General features: G+C 50.5%; 1 protein-coding gene across 2 annotated transcripts in view; it reads left to right on the top strand.

Annotated features, from left to right (window-relative positions):
• The window catches only part of DLG5 (discs large MAGUK scaffold protein 5), a 120,048-nt gene that overhangs the window by 34,332 nt on the left and 67,584 nt on the right, over positions 1-18,132 (top strand). Inside the window, exon 2 of one of the 2 annotated variants that reach the window (XM_065922698.1) lies at positions 14,065-14,133. The exons of the other annotated variant lie outside the window; for it this stretch is intronic. Within the exon in view, the coding sequence (XP_065778770.1) occupies positions 14,065-14,133 (69 nt within the window). The remainder of the gene's footprint in view (positions 1-14,064; positions 14,134-18,132) is intronic. 2 annotated transcript variants of the gene reach the window in all.

Here is an 18,132-nt window from a genome sequence, read left to right as displayed (position 1 = left end):
GTTTTTCTGAAATGTGATGAAATGGAACATACTTTTAAAAATAGATATTTTCAGGAGATGGCCTGACTGGGGTTATTGGCCGTGACGGTCTTATTTTTGCCTCGTGAGTCCCTTATCTCATCTTGGCTGATGGGATACTGGCAAAGGTTGCTTGTATTTTTTTCCCCCTTTTTGTTCTCAATTGTGTTTCCAAAGATACTCCTTTTGATCATTTATTTATTTGCACACAGGCTGAAGAGTATCTAGAATTCATTAACAGTGTTAACTTTTTAAGAATAACTTTTTTTTCCCCTGATGATCAAAGCAGTATTCATTAAAAAAAGAAGAAGAAAAGACACCAGAACTATTCATGGTAGACAACAGAGTTCCCTGAAGTAGCTGTTGGGAGGCCTGAGGGTGATGAGGAAGGCAGTGGCCTCAGATGGTGGACATCGGTGGTCCAGGTGCGCAGGGCCATTCTGGGATCATACTGGAGCTGCTGAGTGGTTGGGGGCCAGGCAGAGGGAGCAGGGTTTGGCTTAGAGGCAGCTCAGGGGTAAAGGTGCAGGGCCCAGAACCGGGGATGTTTGTTCCAAGTCTAGCTGAATAATCTGTGTCTGGCTCCTTCATCTTTCTGAGCTACAGGAACCTTGTCTATAAATTGAGGCTAATAGCAGTATCCCTTTTTTGGAGTGCTGTGAGTTTTAAGTAGGATAGCATTTTTATAAAGAAGATTTATTTATTTCTGGCTTCGCTGAGTCTTCATTGCTGCGCATGGGCTTTCTCTAGTTGCAGCAAGGGGAACTGCTCTTCGTTCTGGTGCACGGACTTCTTGTGATGGCTCCTCTTGTTGTGGAGTACAGACCCCAGTCTCCCAGGCTTCAGTGGTTGTGGTTCCTGGCCTTGGTTGCTCCTCGGCACGTGAGACTTTCCCCAACCAAGGGCTGATCCGGTGTCCTGTACATTGGCAGGTGGATTCTTAACCGCTCGACCACCAGGGAAACCCAGGATAACGTATTCATTTGACAGTTTTACATGGCTTTCACTGTGGATGATATCTGTATTGGATAGGGCTGTGCAAAGCCTGGCACGGTAGCAACTGGATTAGTGTGGGAGGGCTTCCGTAACAAAGTACCATAGACTTGGGGGCTCAGTCGATGGGCATCTATAGTCTGACAGTTCTGGTGACTACAAGTCCCTGATCAAAGTGTCAGCAGGGCTGGTTTCTTGTGAGACCTGTCTCTTGCATTGGCTTATAGATAGCTGTCTTCTCTCTATATCCTCAAGGGTCTTTCCTCTGTGTGTGTGCATTTGTCTATATCCAAATTTCCTCTTCTTAGAAAGATTAGGGCCCACCCTACTGACCTGGTATTAATTGGATTTCCTCTTTGAAGACCTCATCTCTAAACACAGTCACAGGCTGAGATTCTGGGGAGTTAGGACTTTGACATTTGAATTTCAGAGGGAACACAATTCAGCCCTTCATAGATTATTTCTATTATGTGTGGTTCTGTAGTGATGAGGGACCCTGAAGCTGGCCTTGGCGCCGTCTCCAGCTTACCACGTGACCTGGCTCTGTGTGTCTCCTCTGGATATCCATAGAAGGTCAAGGCTGGGTGGTATAGGGGCCCCGTAAGCTCTGAGGAGGCTAAGTGCAACTGAGAACGGGGATCCAGCAGTTACTCTTCAAGCTTTAACTCAGCGTTGGCCTTGTGCTGGGGCCGGGCATGAGGCCAGCACGGGGACTCAGGGGTTCCCATTGACTGAAGGACGCCGGCTGCGTGTGCTGATAGGTGACCAGTGTGCCAGGAGCTGGGAGGACCCCGAGGTCTTTGGGGACTGATGTGCTTTGGTTTCATTGCTACACTCTGTGGTTGTGGATGCGGGTTTTTTTTTTCCCCTCCTTGCACAAGAAAGTGAAATACCTTCCTCTTTTATCACGATCAACTTTGTCTCGTGAAGATTGCCTGTGTGTGTGAAAGGTAACCCACATTTGTGCGTTTGAAATACTTCTGTGATCTCCTCCCCCTTCTCAGAAGCCTGGGGCGTTCTAGACTTCCAGGACTGAGGGGCTGGGGCTTTACTGGATTGTGTGATGCTTGGTGGGGTTTGGATCACACTGAAGTCCCAAAGATTTTGTATTGCTTTAATGGAGAGGGAGTGAGATAAAGGTGCCTCCCCCCACTCCCCACACCCCCCCTCCCACCCCTGTTCTTCGTTTGTTTTGCTTTTTGCTACCAGTTTTTCTGATGTGGTAAAGTAAACCTAGAATTTACCATCTTAACCATCAATGTTATTAATAAACACATTCATAGTGTGCTGCCATCCCTGCCATCCATCTCCAAACCTAGAATCCTTCTGTGATCATACCTCCCCCATTTCCTGGGGCTGATTTGGGACAATTCGTAGACTGTGGGTGGCCAGATTTTGTCTGGGGTAGGGTATGGGGGGAACTATTATTTCTTCATTTGAGGAAAGAGTGGTCATGGGCCCTTTTTCTGGGCTTTGGTTATGCACTCAGGTTTAAGGTAAATGTGAGCACTGGATTTGATGAAGTTATAGGTTAGAAACTGGAAGTTGCGAGATTCTAGGGAGAAGGATGCTCTCGATGTTTCATTTTTATTTGTGGCGGAGTGCAGGAGATGGCTGGCAAGAGGAGAACACTGCTTGAGTGTGTTCATGCAGTGGGTCGCAGCCCAAGTCCTCTCCCTTGTTTGGGGTGTGACAGCACCTGGTTGGTGGTGTTTACTTGCTCATTTGTGTCCAACTCTTTGCAACTCCATGGACTGCAGCACTCCAGGCTTCCCTGTCCTTCACCATCTCCTGGAACTGGTTCAAACTCATGTCCATTGAGTCATGATGTCATACAACCATCTTGTCTTCTGTCGTGCTCTTCTCCTCCTGCCTTCAATCTTTCCCAGCCATCAGGGTCTTCTCTAATGAGGCGGCTCTTCACATCAGGTGGCCAAAGTATTGGAGCTTCAGCTTCAGCATTTGGTACCTGAGTAGATTCCTGCAGGTGAGTGCATGTAGCTGTCCTTTTTGTAAAACTTTGTAAAATGTCCCTGTGGTTTTGGAAATGGACTCCTTTCATCTTCTTCTGAAGGTCCTTTCAAAATCCATAAAAGCATTGTGCAAATAAGTGTGAATCTTTCTGGGTGATGTCACTTTATCCAAGAGGAAAAGGTGTGCATAGTGTCCCAGGGCTCTTGGATGGGAAAACCATCTGCTCGGGGCAGGACCTCTGAGAGACCCCCTGGAGGGTCACACTCTTCTCTATACTTTGTTTCTCAGAGCCTCAAGGAAAGAATAGATGAGATCATTGTCCTTTTATTTTCCTTGAGGGCCCTTTCAGTCCTGGGCATTTAAAGAATGTTGGAGAAACAGATTGGATTTTAGAGTTAATTCTGGTCAGTCATTGATTGTAGTAAGCTTGCTAAGAGCTGGGAACCTTGAAATAGTGTTTCTGTTGGTGGACTGGCGCTTAGGAACAGCACAGATCAGGAGCAGTGCATCCGTCCTGGTCTTGCCCTCGGCAGACAGCACTGGTCCCTCCTGGGCTCCTTTCCTGAGCACCCGTGTAGCCTCATGCTCCCTAAGCACAGTAGGCAGTTGTCACAGACATGGCAGTTCTTTCATGATGAGCTTCTTGCCTTTTCTGCTCTAATCCAAGCCCTGCAATTTTGGTGGAGAAACCAAAGCCAATCAGTAGCCATACTTAATTAGCAGAACATCGCTGACCTCCAGATGACCGAATCAACCGTTTGTGCTCTGTGTCCTAGCCTGGCATTTGGCACGGCAGACCAGCCCCTCCGACCACTCTACCTCCACTGCCTTCTGGAAGTCTTAATTCTCTAATTCCCCCTATCTCCCCAAGTAGTCTTTCTGTGTCTCTCTCTGAAATTTGTATTCCTTCTCCTGTCCCCACAGGTCACATGTCCTAGGATTTTGTCCTGTATATGCTTAGAACAGTAAGCTTCTCAGGTGACTCAGTGGTAAAGAATCTACCTGCCAAATAGGAGACTTGGGTTCCATCCCTGGATCAGGAAGATGCCCTGGAGAAGGAAATGGCAACTCACTCCAGTATTCTTGCCTGGGAAATCCCCATGGACAGGGGATCCTGGTAGGCTACAGTCCACGGAGTTGCAATAGAGTCAGAGATGACTTACTGACTTCAACAACAACACAGTGCTTAGAACAATACTTCCTGTGTGGGTGCTATTTAGGAAGTCCTAGATCTGACCTTCCCCTTCCCCTTGCTTTTTTGTTACCCAGGGGCTTCACATTGCCAGTGAGCCGCTCTAGGCTTGTCGCTCATATCCTCCACGCTCTGCAGGGTGACTGTGTGAGCTTGAACCTGGCTCCCTAGCTCCAGTTTCTGACCGTCAGCAGCAGGCCACCTCCGCAGAGATTTCCTCTAGCACATTCATTCAGCCTGAGCCTCAGCAGGGTCTCCTCGTCTCTCTGCACCAGCTTTCTTGAGTCCTCTGTTAACTGAAGTACCTCCCAGTGCCCTCACCCCGACCCAGTATCACCCTCCACTTCTCCCCACCCACAGTTCCTTCATTCTAGCCTGTCCTCACCTCTGCAGTCTCTGCGTCCCTGCTCAGCTCGCACTCCTGACCAGTGGTTCAGGGGAGCTCTTGCAGGAGCATCCTAACTGTTCTCTTTACTTCCAGGCCTTCCCTCTTTCCACCCACCCTGTTCACAGGTGCTGGAGACATTTTCCTGACCCTCATCCCTGCTGTCTTACTCCTGTGCTCAGAAGCTTGGGGCGTTCTTGACTTCCAGGACTGAGGGGCTGGGGCTTTACTGGATCAAAGTCGTTGTAGGATTATGTCATGCTTGGTGGGGTTTGGATCACACTGAAGTCCCAAAGATTTTATATTACTTTAATGGAGAGGGAGGGAGATAAAGGTGCCCTTCCCCCCAACCTCCACCCCCACTGTTTTTAATTTGTTTTGCTTTTTGCTACCAGTTTTTCCGATGTGGTAAAGTAAACCTAGAATTTACCATCTTAACCATCAATGTTATTAATAAAAACATTCATAGTGTGCTGCCATCACTGCCATCCATCTCCAAAAGTGTTTGCATCCTGCAAAACTAAAACTATACCCATTAAATAGTAACTCCCCATTTCCCCCTCCTCACCCTGGCATCCACTATTCTGCTTTCTCTCCAGTTTTGACTGCTCTAAGTACTTCATAGAAATGGAACCAAACGCTTTTGTGTGTATCTGTGACTGGCTTATTTCACTTAGCATAATGTCCTTAGAATTCATCCATGTTGAAGAAGACACCCAAATCGCTTGCCTTTTTAAGGTTGAATAATATTTTATTGTATGTGTATACAACATGTTGCTTATCATTTCATCCATCAGTAGATGTTTGTATTGCTTATACATTTTAGGTTTTGACTAATGCTACTATGAACATGGGTGTAGGATTACCTCTTTGAAACCCTCATTTCAGTGTTTTGGGGTAGATACCCGAGATGGATATATTGGATCATATAGTAATACTATTTTTTATTTTCTGTGACACCACCATACTAGTTTACACAGTGGCTCTACCATTTTACGTTCCTACCAGCAGTACACAAGGGATCCAGTTTTTCCACATCTGTACCAAGACTTCCTATTTTATGATTTTTTTTTTAAATAGTAGCCATCCTAAGCAATATGATGTAGCTTCTCATTGTAGTTTGATTTGTATTTCTCTAATGGCTAGGGATGTTGAACATCTTGTCATGTAGCTATTGGTTATTTGTATATCTTTTTTGGAGAAATGTCTATAAAGTCATGACTAATTTTGAACATTTTCTGTTGTTGAGTTTTAGGAGTTCTCTGTTCTGGGGTTTCCCAGGTGGTGCTAGTGGAAAAGAAGCTGCCTGCCATTGCAGGAGATATAAAGAGACACAGGTTCAATCCTTAGGTTGACAAGATTCCTGGAGAAGGGCATGGCAACCCACCCCAGTATTCTTGCCTAGAGCATCCCATGGACAGAGGAGCCTGGCAGGCTACAGTCCATAGGGTTGCAAAGAGTTGGACACGACTGAAGTGATTTAGCATTCACATACTGATACTAATTTCCCATCAGATATGTGATTTGCAAATATTTTCTCTGATTCTGTGTGTTGCCTTTTTACTCTGTTGATAGTGTTTTTCCATTTACCATTTAAAAAATTTTCGTGAAGTCCAGTATGTCTGTTTTTTCTTTTGTTGCTGTGTCTCTGGTGTCATATCCAAGAAATCACTGCCAAATTCAGTATCTTGAAGTGTGCTAAGAGATTTCTAGTTTTAGCTCTTATCTTTAAGACTTTGATTCCTTTTGAGTTAATTTTTGTACATGGTATTAGGTAAGGGTTCAGATTCATCCTTTTACATGTGGGTATCCGGTTTTCCCAGCATCATTTCTTGAAGACACTCTTCTTTCCTCTTTGGATGGCCTTTCAGCACCTGTCAAAAATCACTCGGCCCTTATGCAGAGGTTGGTTTCTGGGCCGTGTATTCTGTTCTCTTGGTCTGTATGTCTGCCTTTGAGCCAGTACCACCCTGTTTGGATTTCTGCAGCGTTGTCCCCAGTCAGGAAGTGTGAGTGCTCCAGCTGCACTCTTCTTTTCCAGGGTTGTTTTGGCTGTTTGGAGTTCCGAGTGTCTGGGCAGAGCGGGAGGGCCCAGGCCCATCAGCTTCTGCTCCTGTGCTCCGTCCACTGCACGGTCACTTTGAACCTCCCATCCCTGTGGCAGCTGTCTCAGCAGGTTCAAACTCAGCAGGGCTGTTGGGGCGGTGGGAGGGTAAGTGGTTTTCCTCCTTGATCTCAGGGTCCTGGGGCCCCAGGCTGAGCTGCCTTGGTGGTCAGTAATAGCCAAGGCACCACACAGAGCATGCAAGGGAGAGGCGTTAGTGCTGTTAAAGGAAGAGGGGCGCGAATGGCAGCTTGTTGCTGATGAAGACAAGACCTTTCCTTTGTAATGACCGTCTTTGGCCTCTGTGGACTGAGTGTCCCTGACCTGTCCAGCCTGGGGTGTCATGTCCTTGCCCACTTTCTGGTCTGACCCCAGGGCCTTTGCACTTGCTGTTCCTCTACTGGAGCAGTCTTCCTCCAGCACTCAGCTTCCTCCAGGCTCCTTCAGGTCTCTGTTCAGATGTGACATACCAGAGAGACCTCCCCTGACCCTTGTCCCACCATAGCCACCTCTCTGCCCTACCCCACTCACCCTCCATTTTACTCTGCTATAATTTTCTTCATAGCACTTGCTACCTGATGCAGTTTGCATTGGCTTGTTGAGTTATTTCTCTCCCACTCGCACTCCTTTGAGCTCCATGAGGGCAGGGACTCTGTCTTATTTTCTGCTGCATCTCCAGTTTGTTCACTAAGCATTTGGTGAAGCAGCGGGCTTTGTGTTCCCAGGGCAGGCATGCCGACTAAAGGATGGTGTCTGTGCAGAGCACCATCATTCCATCTCTCTTGAAGGGCTGACCGATGCTCATATATGTGCAGGTGAGGGTCATGAGAAGGTCGGGGCGTGGCTTGGTGTGATGCTCAGCACAGTGAGCACTCTGGCTTGTTCTCTTTGATTCAGAGGACAAGAGATCTGCAAGTGAGGCTGGGAAGGCTTGGAATTGGCCATAGCTGGGCAGAATGATGGAAGGGAATGGGAGGCCTCCTTATCCTGAGGGGAAGAAAACAAAGGCATAGCAGGGCCAGATTCAGGTATTGGGAGCGGACACTCAAGGTCGAGAGTCTGGTAACAAGAATGGGAACTAGCGTTTATGGAGCGCTTGTCTGTGTGCCTGGCTCAGTCCGCAGAGCTTTACCTTTCGTCATTCAGTTCTCATAGCCCATGATTCTTCCTATTTCATAAACCAGGAAATGAAGTGCAGAAAGTGGAAGCATCTTGCTTACGGTCACACTGTTGGTAGGTGGCAAGCCTGAGCTCGGAGTGTGGGCCCAGAGCCTGTTCTTGTACCAGCAGCCTGTGGTACAAGGTTGTGGTGGAGGGCAGCACGTGCCACTCAGTCAGAGTCCAGGCATGGGGCGGTAACCTCCTCTCCCTTTGCTGAGTTGTGGAGGGGGAGCCCAGACAGAGAGGAGGGTGCTGATCAGAAGTTTATTCCAGGGCGCTGCGCTCACTGTGCCGTGTCTGGCTGCAGCGTAGTGGAAGCTTGGCTGCCCGTGCTGCACCATTTCCTGTCCCACCTCGGTGTGGCCTCTTGGCTGCTGACTTAGGGCCACGAGCTCTGGTAAGGGTAGCAGGGCAGTGACACTGCAACCTTCTCCACCCTCTCCTCTGTAGTCTTTGTTTTGGGGTGCCCATCAGGTGCGGCTGTGCTCATTGATGATGAACATGCCTCCACTACATCATTGCAAGACTCTTTGAAATCTGTCTCAGCCTCCTCCCTACCCTCTAGGGTGTAAATGATGACCAGCGCAGCCTCCCTCCCTTGAGCCGTACAGATCCTGCTTTGGACCACTTTCTGGGCTTTCTAGGTCAGGTGATAACTCACCCAGCCTGGCTAGGAGACACCAGCCTTCTCGTGCATGGCAGAGAGAAGGTGCTTTCCCACCCGGAGGTGGGCGTGTCAGGTACATGAAGCAGGGCTTTCTTGATCGATGTGCCAGGCTCCATGGCTGCTCCATTCCAGGGCCCCGGTCACTCCCTCTCTCCTGAAATGTCTGGACTTGTCAGCCTCCAACCGTGGGTCTCCGCATTCACGGTCTGGGGCCATGTTGTTAAAGGAGGAGGAAGCTGAGGCCCTAGGGAGGGGTGTAGCTGCACTGAACTGTGCTTCTGCAGCGGGGCTTCTCAGCAGCCGGAGGCGCCCACCCTCCCAGCGCTTCCCGAGGTCCTTAGATGCAGGAGAGGCGGGCTCAGCATGCAGCACTTTCACCTGCCTGCCTCCTTCTCATACCTGCAGCTCACGGAGTCAAGTGTGTCAGCAACCAGCACGGTCTGGACATTGGGATGGGCAGGAAGGAGTAGCATGTGTCAGGGCCATAAAGCCACAATTCATCTCTCTTTCTCGCTTCTCACTTAACACAGAAGAGTGGGTTCTGCCTACATCTCCTCCAGGCTGATCTGGCTTCTGGGTGCTTGTCCAAGTCCACCAGCCTCCAGGCCCCTTCCTCCATGAAGTCTCCTGAGACTGCCAGACCTTTAGAGCTGGGCAGCAGTGTTGTGACTAGGGATCAGGAGCACAGACGTTGAGCTGGACTGTCTGGGTTTGTATCCTATTTACCCTGTGGCCTTAAGCAAGTTACTTCATTGTTCTAACCCTTTGTTTTCTCCTCTCTCACTGCAGGTGTAATGACAACCTCAGGGTTAGTGCGGGAATTCACTGAGAGAATACATGCAGAGTTTAGTACGTCCCAGCACTTACAGGGCTCAGGATCAGCTGCTGCTATTATTGTTACTGGTATTGTTGTTTTTATTAGTGCTCCTGCTTTGTCATTGTGGACTGTTCAGCCTTGTCGTCCTGGCAGACAGCTTTCCTTATGGGTAACCCGAGGATTGAGGACGGCGGGGTTGGAAGGTCTGCTTTGACTGCAGAAGCAGCAGCTGACATTTGGTGCAGTGGCAGGGCCAGGTGCTGTATCACAGCCTTTTCATATTAACTCAATTGATACTCTGTGAGGTTAGTACTCCTCTGGTCCCGTTTTACAGACGTGTACATGGAGGCAGTGAGAGGCTGAGGGTACACAGCCGCTAAGGGGCAGAGTTGGGAGTTGAACGCAGGCCGACTGGTACCATCGGTATTCTAGTCTCTGCTCCCTCGGGTTTGCAGATGGGCCCCAGGCTCAGAGGGGGAAGGGCCTTCCATAGACTCTCAGCAGGCAAGTCGCCTCCTGAGCCCCTGGCTTTGCTCCTGTCTCTTAAAGCCAGCCCAGTGTCGGGCTCGCAGGGCTCAGCCGGGTGCTAGGACTCTGTTGGACACCCGTGGGCGTGAGAGTGACTGGTTGCCCTTGGCCGTCCGTGGGTGGTCAGCTCTGAGCCGGAGGGAGGCTTCTGGGCTGGGACAGGTGGCCTGGTGGTGATCCTCCCCGCCCTGTTGCAGAGCCCCCAGGGAAGAGAGGCTTGCCTCTCCCTCCTTCCCTGGTGCTGGGGGAGGCGCGTGTCCTCCCAGGGTCCAGAGCTGTGTCGCTCGATGCCTCAGGCTGGAGCACTGAGAGGACTCTGCGTGCTGCTGGAGGCTGGAGCAAGCCCCTTTGGTGTCTTGCTTTCATGGGGAGGAAGCGTGAGTCACCGGGGCCTTTACAAGCCCCAGGTGAATGGAGGGGTGTGTTCTGGGTGGGAGGGGGGCACAGGCCCCAGAGGGGGCCTTGGAGGGCTGGGCGTTCTGTTACCGCTTGGGTGATTTTACTGGAAGTTCTTTTGATGTGGTCTCTGTGACCCAGTGGAGCTGAGTCACAGAGTAAATACAATTAGCATTGCGGCCTCTGGGGAAGGACGCAGACAATGCTTGTGGCCCAGGCCAGTCCCCGTCTGCCAGCTCTCTCCCAGGGCTTCTGCCTGGCTCCCACGCGCATCCCGCCTGCCTGCTGACTTGGGTCAGCCTTGCGTTCAGGCCCCCTGTGGCCCTCACTCCCTGCGGGGGTGTTGGAAATGCAGAGTCTCAGGCCCCACCCCAGGGCTCCCCAGCCGGAGCCTGCACCTTGACCTTGACCGTTCCCCGGGTAATTGCTGCGCAGGGAACCCCTCTGCTCCACGAGGCCATGAAAACCTGGCTCCCGCTCTGCTCTTCTCTGGAACTCTTTCACAATCACACGACTTTCTCCCAGCCCTCTCAGGACCTCTGCACAGGCTTGTCTGAGTTTGCGGCGACCATCCTGAGGGTCGGTGCCTTGGTGCTCTTTGGGGGTGAGGGGGAGGCGGCAGTGGTGTGGGAAGCTGGCCCCCATTCTTCCAGACCTCTGTGAGAGGTGGAGCGTGTGCCTTCGGATTGGGGGTGGGTGGGCAGGGGGTGCAGGTGCCTTCAAGGGAACTCGTACTTGCTCACATGGCCAAGGGTGAGGGGCTCTGCAAGGCCGCGGAGCGTGCACAGAGAGATGGGATCCCTGTCGGCCTCCAGATTGGATTGTGAAATCCCAGGGGTAGATGACGTCCGTCTCACCCCTCAGAAGCCATCGCTTAGCAAGGACACCGCGTGACTTTGGAGGAAAGTGACTCCTTTTGCCTTTTCCCGACAGTCCTGACCACACAGGCTTTTAAAGACAACAATAGCCGCAGAGACAAAGCATGACCAAGACAGTGTCGTCTTCGGACCTTCCCCCCTCCCCCGAATGACGTCTAAGGCCCTGGGAACATTGTAGAAACTGGGCCTTGTCCAATTTTCATCATCCCCTGGCAGCCCCAGCACTGGCTCCCAGGAGCCCTGCCAGCCAGCTCGGGGGAGGTAATGCCTGGAGATGCAGATAAAGATGTCGTACCGCCCCCAGGTCAGGCCCCAGAGCCCCATCAGGTCAGGACATAGGGGGCAGGGAAGAGGAACAGAATGTGTTGGTTGGCCAGTTGACTCCTCCCAGCCAGGGGGGAAGGTGGGAGGAGAGAGAGAAGGGTGTCTGCCAAGTTTAATTAACAGTGGAAACTGGCCACAGGGGAGGAGAGAGACAATCTGCAGGGGAGGGGCAGTTTACTGGAAGATGGGCTGCTGCTGATGCCAATAATGAGAAAGAGGCACGGCGTTCTGCAGAGAGCATCACCAGAGCGCAGCCTATGGTGTCGTAAGCGGGGCTGGGCTGAGCTCAGATCTCAGAGGTGTGAGCAGGACAGTGTAGCTGTGCCTGCTTTGTCTGAGTAGATGTCTTTTGAAAACAGTCCACCAACACACCAGCGGGTTTGGTATATTACTCCCTAACCCCTTCAACTGCCCCGCCTCCTCATAACAGCAGCAAAAAATAACTAGGAAAATAGCAGTTGAGTTTAGCAGACAGGCATGCTGTTGTATTCTGGTTTTTTGAAGATACACACGGATTGGCTGCTTTGCACCTGACTTTAGTTCATAGATCTTTATGTCATGCTTGATGTGTATGATAGGTGAAGAGGAATGCTTTGAGAAGTCTGTGATGCTCGTTGTTGAGACAGAAATGAATCGTGTGGGTTGAATTTGAAATGCAGGATATAGCTCACTGAACACTGCTTAGATATTTTTTAGTGGGATCGATAAAGGACTTGCTGGGTTACTGGGGGTTTTCCGGTTCCGTCTCCCTTCAGAGGATGTGCAGAGCCCACCTGTGATATCCCTGCCAGGTGGGCATGGAGTGAATGCCTGTGTCGTGAGAGTCCCCAGCACCTGGGTCTTCTCGGACCGAGGCAGCACTGACCGTTAGGCCACCCTGCCCTGCATCCAATAGCTGTTTCAGGGGTGCTGTCGGAGGCCAGTTGAACAAGTTGAATCCCTTTGGGCGGTCCTTTCTACTTCCCGAGCAAGCCTCTTCCATCCATGCTATGCACCCAGAGATTCTCAGAAAATGTGATAATGAGGCCACTGGCCATTCCAGGCCACTGTTGCACTGCTTGCCATTAGAAGTCCCTTTTTTCTAATTTTCCTTTTTTCCCCTCTCTCCTTTCATCTCTCTGGTGGGCACACCTGCTGTTAATAGCGCCCCAGCATGCTGTCTATTCTGCCAGGGCAGTTTATTGCCCTGCCCTCTGTGTGTGGTCTTCATCTTTCCCCCTCCACATCTTCCCCATCCTTTTAGGGTCTCCCCTGTCCCCTGGTGCACACCTTCCTCCCCTCATCCATGAGTTTCCTTGCTCTTCTCCTTCTCTCCTGCTCACTCCATGTGTTTATCCCTTTTCTTTCCCTTCTGAGGGTGTGCAGGTGTAGAGTAGCTAATCAACAGTTGAGATGGGAGAGAGCCTCTTAGATTTGACCCTGCATTTTTGATCCTGGAGTCCAAGGTCTCATTAATTCTTGGTTGCTTTCTGACACCAAAGCCCTAAGGCTCATTCAAAGGCTTTATTGCAAAAATCTCATCTCTGGCTCACCCACTTTGCCCAGTACACACACGCCTTCATTGTGTAGTTCTTTTGGTTCCAAGAACAAAACATTACATTCTTCCCATTGTCTTGTTTTATTTGACCCACCATCTCTGCATGTTGTGCTTTTTTCAACTCCCATTCAATCTCTGGGTCCATTCGCCCACCCTCTTGCTTTTGTGTCATCTGTAGTCTTGGTAAGCAAAGCACACCTTTGTTTCTGTTCATCATGGGAAATGTTATCTCTGAAATGAGTCAGGGGAAAGGACCTTCTGAGCCGTCTGGTTGAACCCCTTCATGTTACAAACTTGAGAAACAGAGATCCAGAAAATCGAGGCCACTGGCCAGCTACTCACATGTGGGTGAGACCTGGGCTCAGACCTGGATTTCTTGACCCAGAGGTTTTTCCTGAGGCCAAACAGGTAACATCCTGGCTTTGAAGATATTTAAATTCAAAGCAAACCCTGGTGGTTATGTATCTGCCACTAGGAGTCAACAAGTGTCAACCTCCCTGCCGCCCCCAAAACTTGTTATTCCCCAACTTTGGTGACTGTGTAATTGCTCATAATTTTATGAGTAACTTTTAATACAGGGGCAGCCACTGACTAAATTATTAAGGACTAAGGCTTGAATACAGTTAGAACCTAAGAGCAGAACAGTCTGGCATGAAGAACAAGTCTGGCATGAAGATGCTTACTTAGGCTCTGTTACTCTCTGTAAGGAAGCCAGAATCACCCTGATACAAACCTGTAGGAAATCCCCAGGCCCCTTGTCACCCTGGGTGTGTGACTCCCTTGCTAAGTAAGCCTTTCCCCAGATGGTCTGATAAGAAGCCAGCTGACTGACTCTAAGCTGCCCTCTGCCCATGCAGAGATCAGTCAGACGATGGCCAAAAGTGAGGCGGAAACTGAACAAAAACACCGCAGACGAGACCCTGTCAACCACGTCTCCCCGGTCCGGCCCGTGATTCTGATTCTAGTGCCTGGCGCGGTGCTGGTTCTCAGCCTGGCGCTCCCTGAAGTCAGTTAGTCTGACAGTGGTTTCGGGTATAGACCAGAGAGCCCTGTAGGGTCAGTAACAAATGGCCTGTCTTTCTGCCTGCAGGCTCCACCTACAGCGTCTTGTCCATCATGCCCTCAGACTCGGAGAGCAGCAGCTCACTCAGCAGTGTGGGTGAGTACCTCCTTCCCGGAGGACCTCAGGGAGGCGGGGGGCTCGGGGCACGCCGGGGCAGCGCGGGGTGCGTGGGTGGGAAGTTGGCCCTCGCCCGTCACCTCCCTCTGCAGTCTCTCTTCGCCCTCTTACTGGAGGAGGGCAGAACTCTGCTGTTAGCAAGGGCGTGCGTGCTGGGGCGGCACCCCTGTCGCCGCTTCTCCACTTTGTCCGGGCACAGGACCTCGCAGAGAGCCTGTGGTCCCCTGCCCTCAGCCCCTGGCCTCGTAGCGCCCGGTGCCCGCTGTCCAGGAGGCCGGCCCCTTTGGGAACTGTCCTTTGTGAGCAGGAACAGCCCACAGGGAGTAAGGATTGCCTTGAGGGCAGAAGTCACCAGTTCATGCTGAATCGGGTGTGTGTCTCTGCACGTGGGTTCCAGAAGCCTTAGAGCGAGGCTGTCCCTGCTGTCATTGGAGATGTCTCAGGGGAGGAAAGTTGTCAGTCTTCCAGTCTTCCTGCATCTCCGTGGCCTGTCCCCTGTGTCCCACCTGTCCTGCGTGTAACACCCTAATGTGGCTCTGTGTCCTGGTCTGAGCTTGACACCTTCGGTGGTGAGTCCTGGAGGTTTTGAGTCGGAAGGGCTCACAGATGTCATCTGGTCCAATTCTATCCTTTTCCTGCAATAGACAGATGGGGAAATGGACACTCAGAGAGGGGATGCCTTGTGTCTGAGATTCTGGAACTAGCCAGGGAAAGGCCTCTTGTGAGTTAATCTGACTGGTCCAGAGCACCTCCGGGGTGGCAGAAGTGGGCTTGTGATGTAGTGGTGAGTAGGCAGATGTAGTCCTTGTGCTCATGGATCTTAGGGTCTACTGGGGTGATAGTCAGGTGAGGAGACACAGTAAGTAAGGTCAGAGTGATGAGAGGGGTACCAGAGGGAAGATTGTATTCATTTTCTAGGGCTGTCCTAGCAAAGCACCATAAACTGAGTGACTTACACTATAGAACTTTATTCTGTCCAAATTCTGGAGGCCAGAGTCTGAGGTCAAGGTGTCGGCAAGGCCGTGTGCCCTCGAGGGCACCAGGAATGGGTCTTTTCCAGGCTTCTTTCCTGCTGATGGCGTGTTGGTAATCCCAGACCATCCTTGGCTTGTAGATGCATCACTGAGGTCCCTGCGTGCATCTTCACTTGGGGTTCTCTCTCTGTATGTGTCTCCAAATTTCCTTTTAAAAACAGGACACCATTCACGTTAGTTTTGGGACCTGCCCTACTCTAGTATGATCATTTGTAAGGACCATATTTCCTAATAAGATCACATTCACGTTTACCGGGAATGAGGACTTGAGCATCCATCTGTGGGGCAAAGTTCAGCCCCTCAGAGGTCCCCGCATCCTCCTTAGGGTCCAGGGAGGACTCTGCTGGGACCACAGTCCACTTTGCCCTGCCTGCTTTGGGTCGGTGAGATACAGGGATTGAGTGATGGAGTTGTGGGGATTTTGAACATGGGACTGGCTTTCAGGAAGGGTGCGGTGGGGCAGTCAGATTGAGTGCTGTGGTAGGATGGGTTTTTGTAAAACTGAGCAGGTCGAGCTCTGAGCATACCTCTCTTGCCCCACCCTTTTCCAGCTCCGTATTTCCCTTGGGAACAAGGTACAGTGGTCTAACTGGCATCTGACAAACCCATTCACATTGACACTTCAAAGCTTGAAGTGTTGCCTTTCCTAGGAGCATTTGCATTTTTTAAGGAGATTCTAGAGAGACTGCTTAAACCACAGCAGTTATTGTTAACGGTGGAATTTCAGGCATGAGTAGAAAGTTAAGTTTCTTGTGGCTGGACCTTGGTATACTTTGGAAGAAGCGTCATGTCAATGACCCACCAGTTGGCCCTTGGGGTGGAGGGGTCACCAGTGTCCCTGGATACGTGTTGGCAGGCCGGCAGAGAGCAGTGTTGTGTTGTACTTCGCTGTCTGTGCCCAGATCTGGGATGCCCAAGATCTGCGTGCATCCCTTCAGGTCAGAACCTCTCCAGTTCCCCAGTAGCCAAGTTCTCCTCCTCTTGCTTTTCTGCATAGAGTCAACGTTGACCTTGGGGTGAGTAGCCCCACTTCTCTGCAGGCTGACCTCAGTGTCCCCATGGCTGTATTGGCCAGAAGGCTTTTGGCTGCAGCAGTACGAAATACCTATTCATATTGCCTTAAACGAGAGAAATGTGTGATCTTGCGTGGTAGAGGCGCTGAGGGTGGGCTAAGTACATCAAGTGTGACTTTGCGGGCCTCTGTGTGGTGTCTTCCCTCACGCCGATGGCAGGGGCAGCCGTCACATCTGGATCTAACAGTGTCCAGGGCTACGGTGTTCATCGTGGGAACTGCTAGCCACATGTGGCTATTTAAATTCCGGTGAATTAATATGAAATGAAATTTAAAGCGCTAGTTTCAGTTGTCACACTAGCCACATTGCAAGTGTTCTGTAGCACCTGTGGCTAGAGGCTACTGTAGTAGACAGAGCAGATAAAAGAACGTCCCTATCATCACTAGTGGCCCGGAGGATGAAGAAGGTCATCTCCTCTCATGTCTCCTGATGAGTAGAGAAGCCTTTCCCAGAAGGTCTTCAGCGTAGTCGCCAGTCCGTGTCTCTTGCGTGCCCAAACCACCTCTCATGCAGTGTGGTCCTTGGACCAGCAGCACCCAGATAGGTGATAGAAATGCAGGTTCTTGGGCTTCAAAAGCTCTGAGGATGGGTCTCAACATCCACTTTTAACAGCCCTCTTGTTTGGAGATGAGCTGAACTAACCTGGTCCCAGGCAATAGCACTGGAATGTCTGTGGCCAGCTTGGACCAGTCCCTTGGAATGGAATGAATGGTCAGCCATGGCCCACTGCAGCACCTTCAAGAGGAATTCCTCCTGGCTCAGCCACATCTAACGATGGGCAGAGCACTTCCTTTCCTAGCCGTCTCAGGCACACCATGGTCCTGGCTGAGGGGCTGATGAGTCAGATGGAGACTGGCTGTTTTTGTTTGTTATGGTCTTTCTCCATGAACTTAAGGGAAGGTAAGGTCTTATAATAAAAATATCATTTTCACTTTCCCACTTATATCTCCCTAGCCAAGAATGTTTGGGAAAAGAGCAAGTTATACGCAGCTAAGAGAAAATTGGTAGGTGGAACCTTGGGTATAGCATTTTCTCTGTAACAGCTGGTTCCTGGCTGGCTGTCCCTCACCACTTCCCAGCTCTTATTAGGTCCTCAGGTAGTCTGTCCATCTTAACTTTCCAGCCTGACCCTGCTAACAACATACCAACAGATTTAAATGTTGCAGTATCTTTCTAGGCAATTTTCACCAGCTGAGCACATGTGGCTTCTTTGAGGCTTTCCCCCACCCCATGTGGCCTGTTATTTAAGTAGCTGGCCTGTTATTTAAGTAGCTTGCCTTTTATTTAAGTAGGCCCCATGAATCTGCCCAGGATAGGCACACTCTTTTCAGACAGTCCATATTTTTTCCTCCCCATTCACCCTGACCTCATTTCTCAGGTGCCTTTTTTTTTTTTCCTCCTCCCTCATCTTGGATAACTAGAGAAGTTTTAAGAAGAAGAGAGATTTTTGGGCAACATTTATAAAACGAGCCTTAAATTCCATACACATTGAAGTAACAGGGGAGCTTTCTTATTAAAGAGAGAGATGTTCTGGTTTGTCGGCAGGAAAAAGAACTGGAGGACTTCCTTACGATCCCAGCAAAGATTCCTTGAAAGTGCAGCTTCTGGTTGAAAGGATGGTGGGGTAGATGAGCATCGAGGCGGGTTACACCTTGACCCTTTGCCCTCTGACCCTTCCTTCTCTGGTCCTTTTGGACCCGGGGCCTGTATTTTTCTCAGTTTATCAGATGGACAGGCTTCCCTGGTGGCTCAGATGGTAAAGAATCTGCCTGAATGTGGGAAACCTGGGTTTGATCCCTGGGCTGGGAAGATTCCCTGGAGAAGGAAATGGCAACCCACTCCAGTATTCTTCCCGGGATAATCCCACTGAC

Source organism: Muntiacus reevesi, chromosome 2 (genome assembly GCF_963930625.1).
Source record: "Muntiacus reevesi chromosome 2, mMunRee1.1, whole genome shotgun sequence".
Taxonomy (NCBI): domain Eukaryota; kingdom Metazoa; phylum Chordata; class Mammalia; order Artiodactyla; family Cervidae; genus Muntiacus; species Muntiacus reevesi.
The sequence above is the reverse complement of the archived record's forward strand: the minus strand, read 5'-3'. Positions and strand labels throughout refer to the sequence as shown.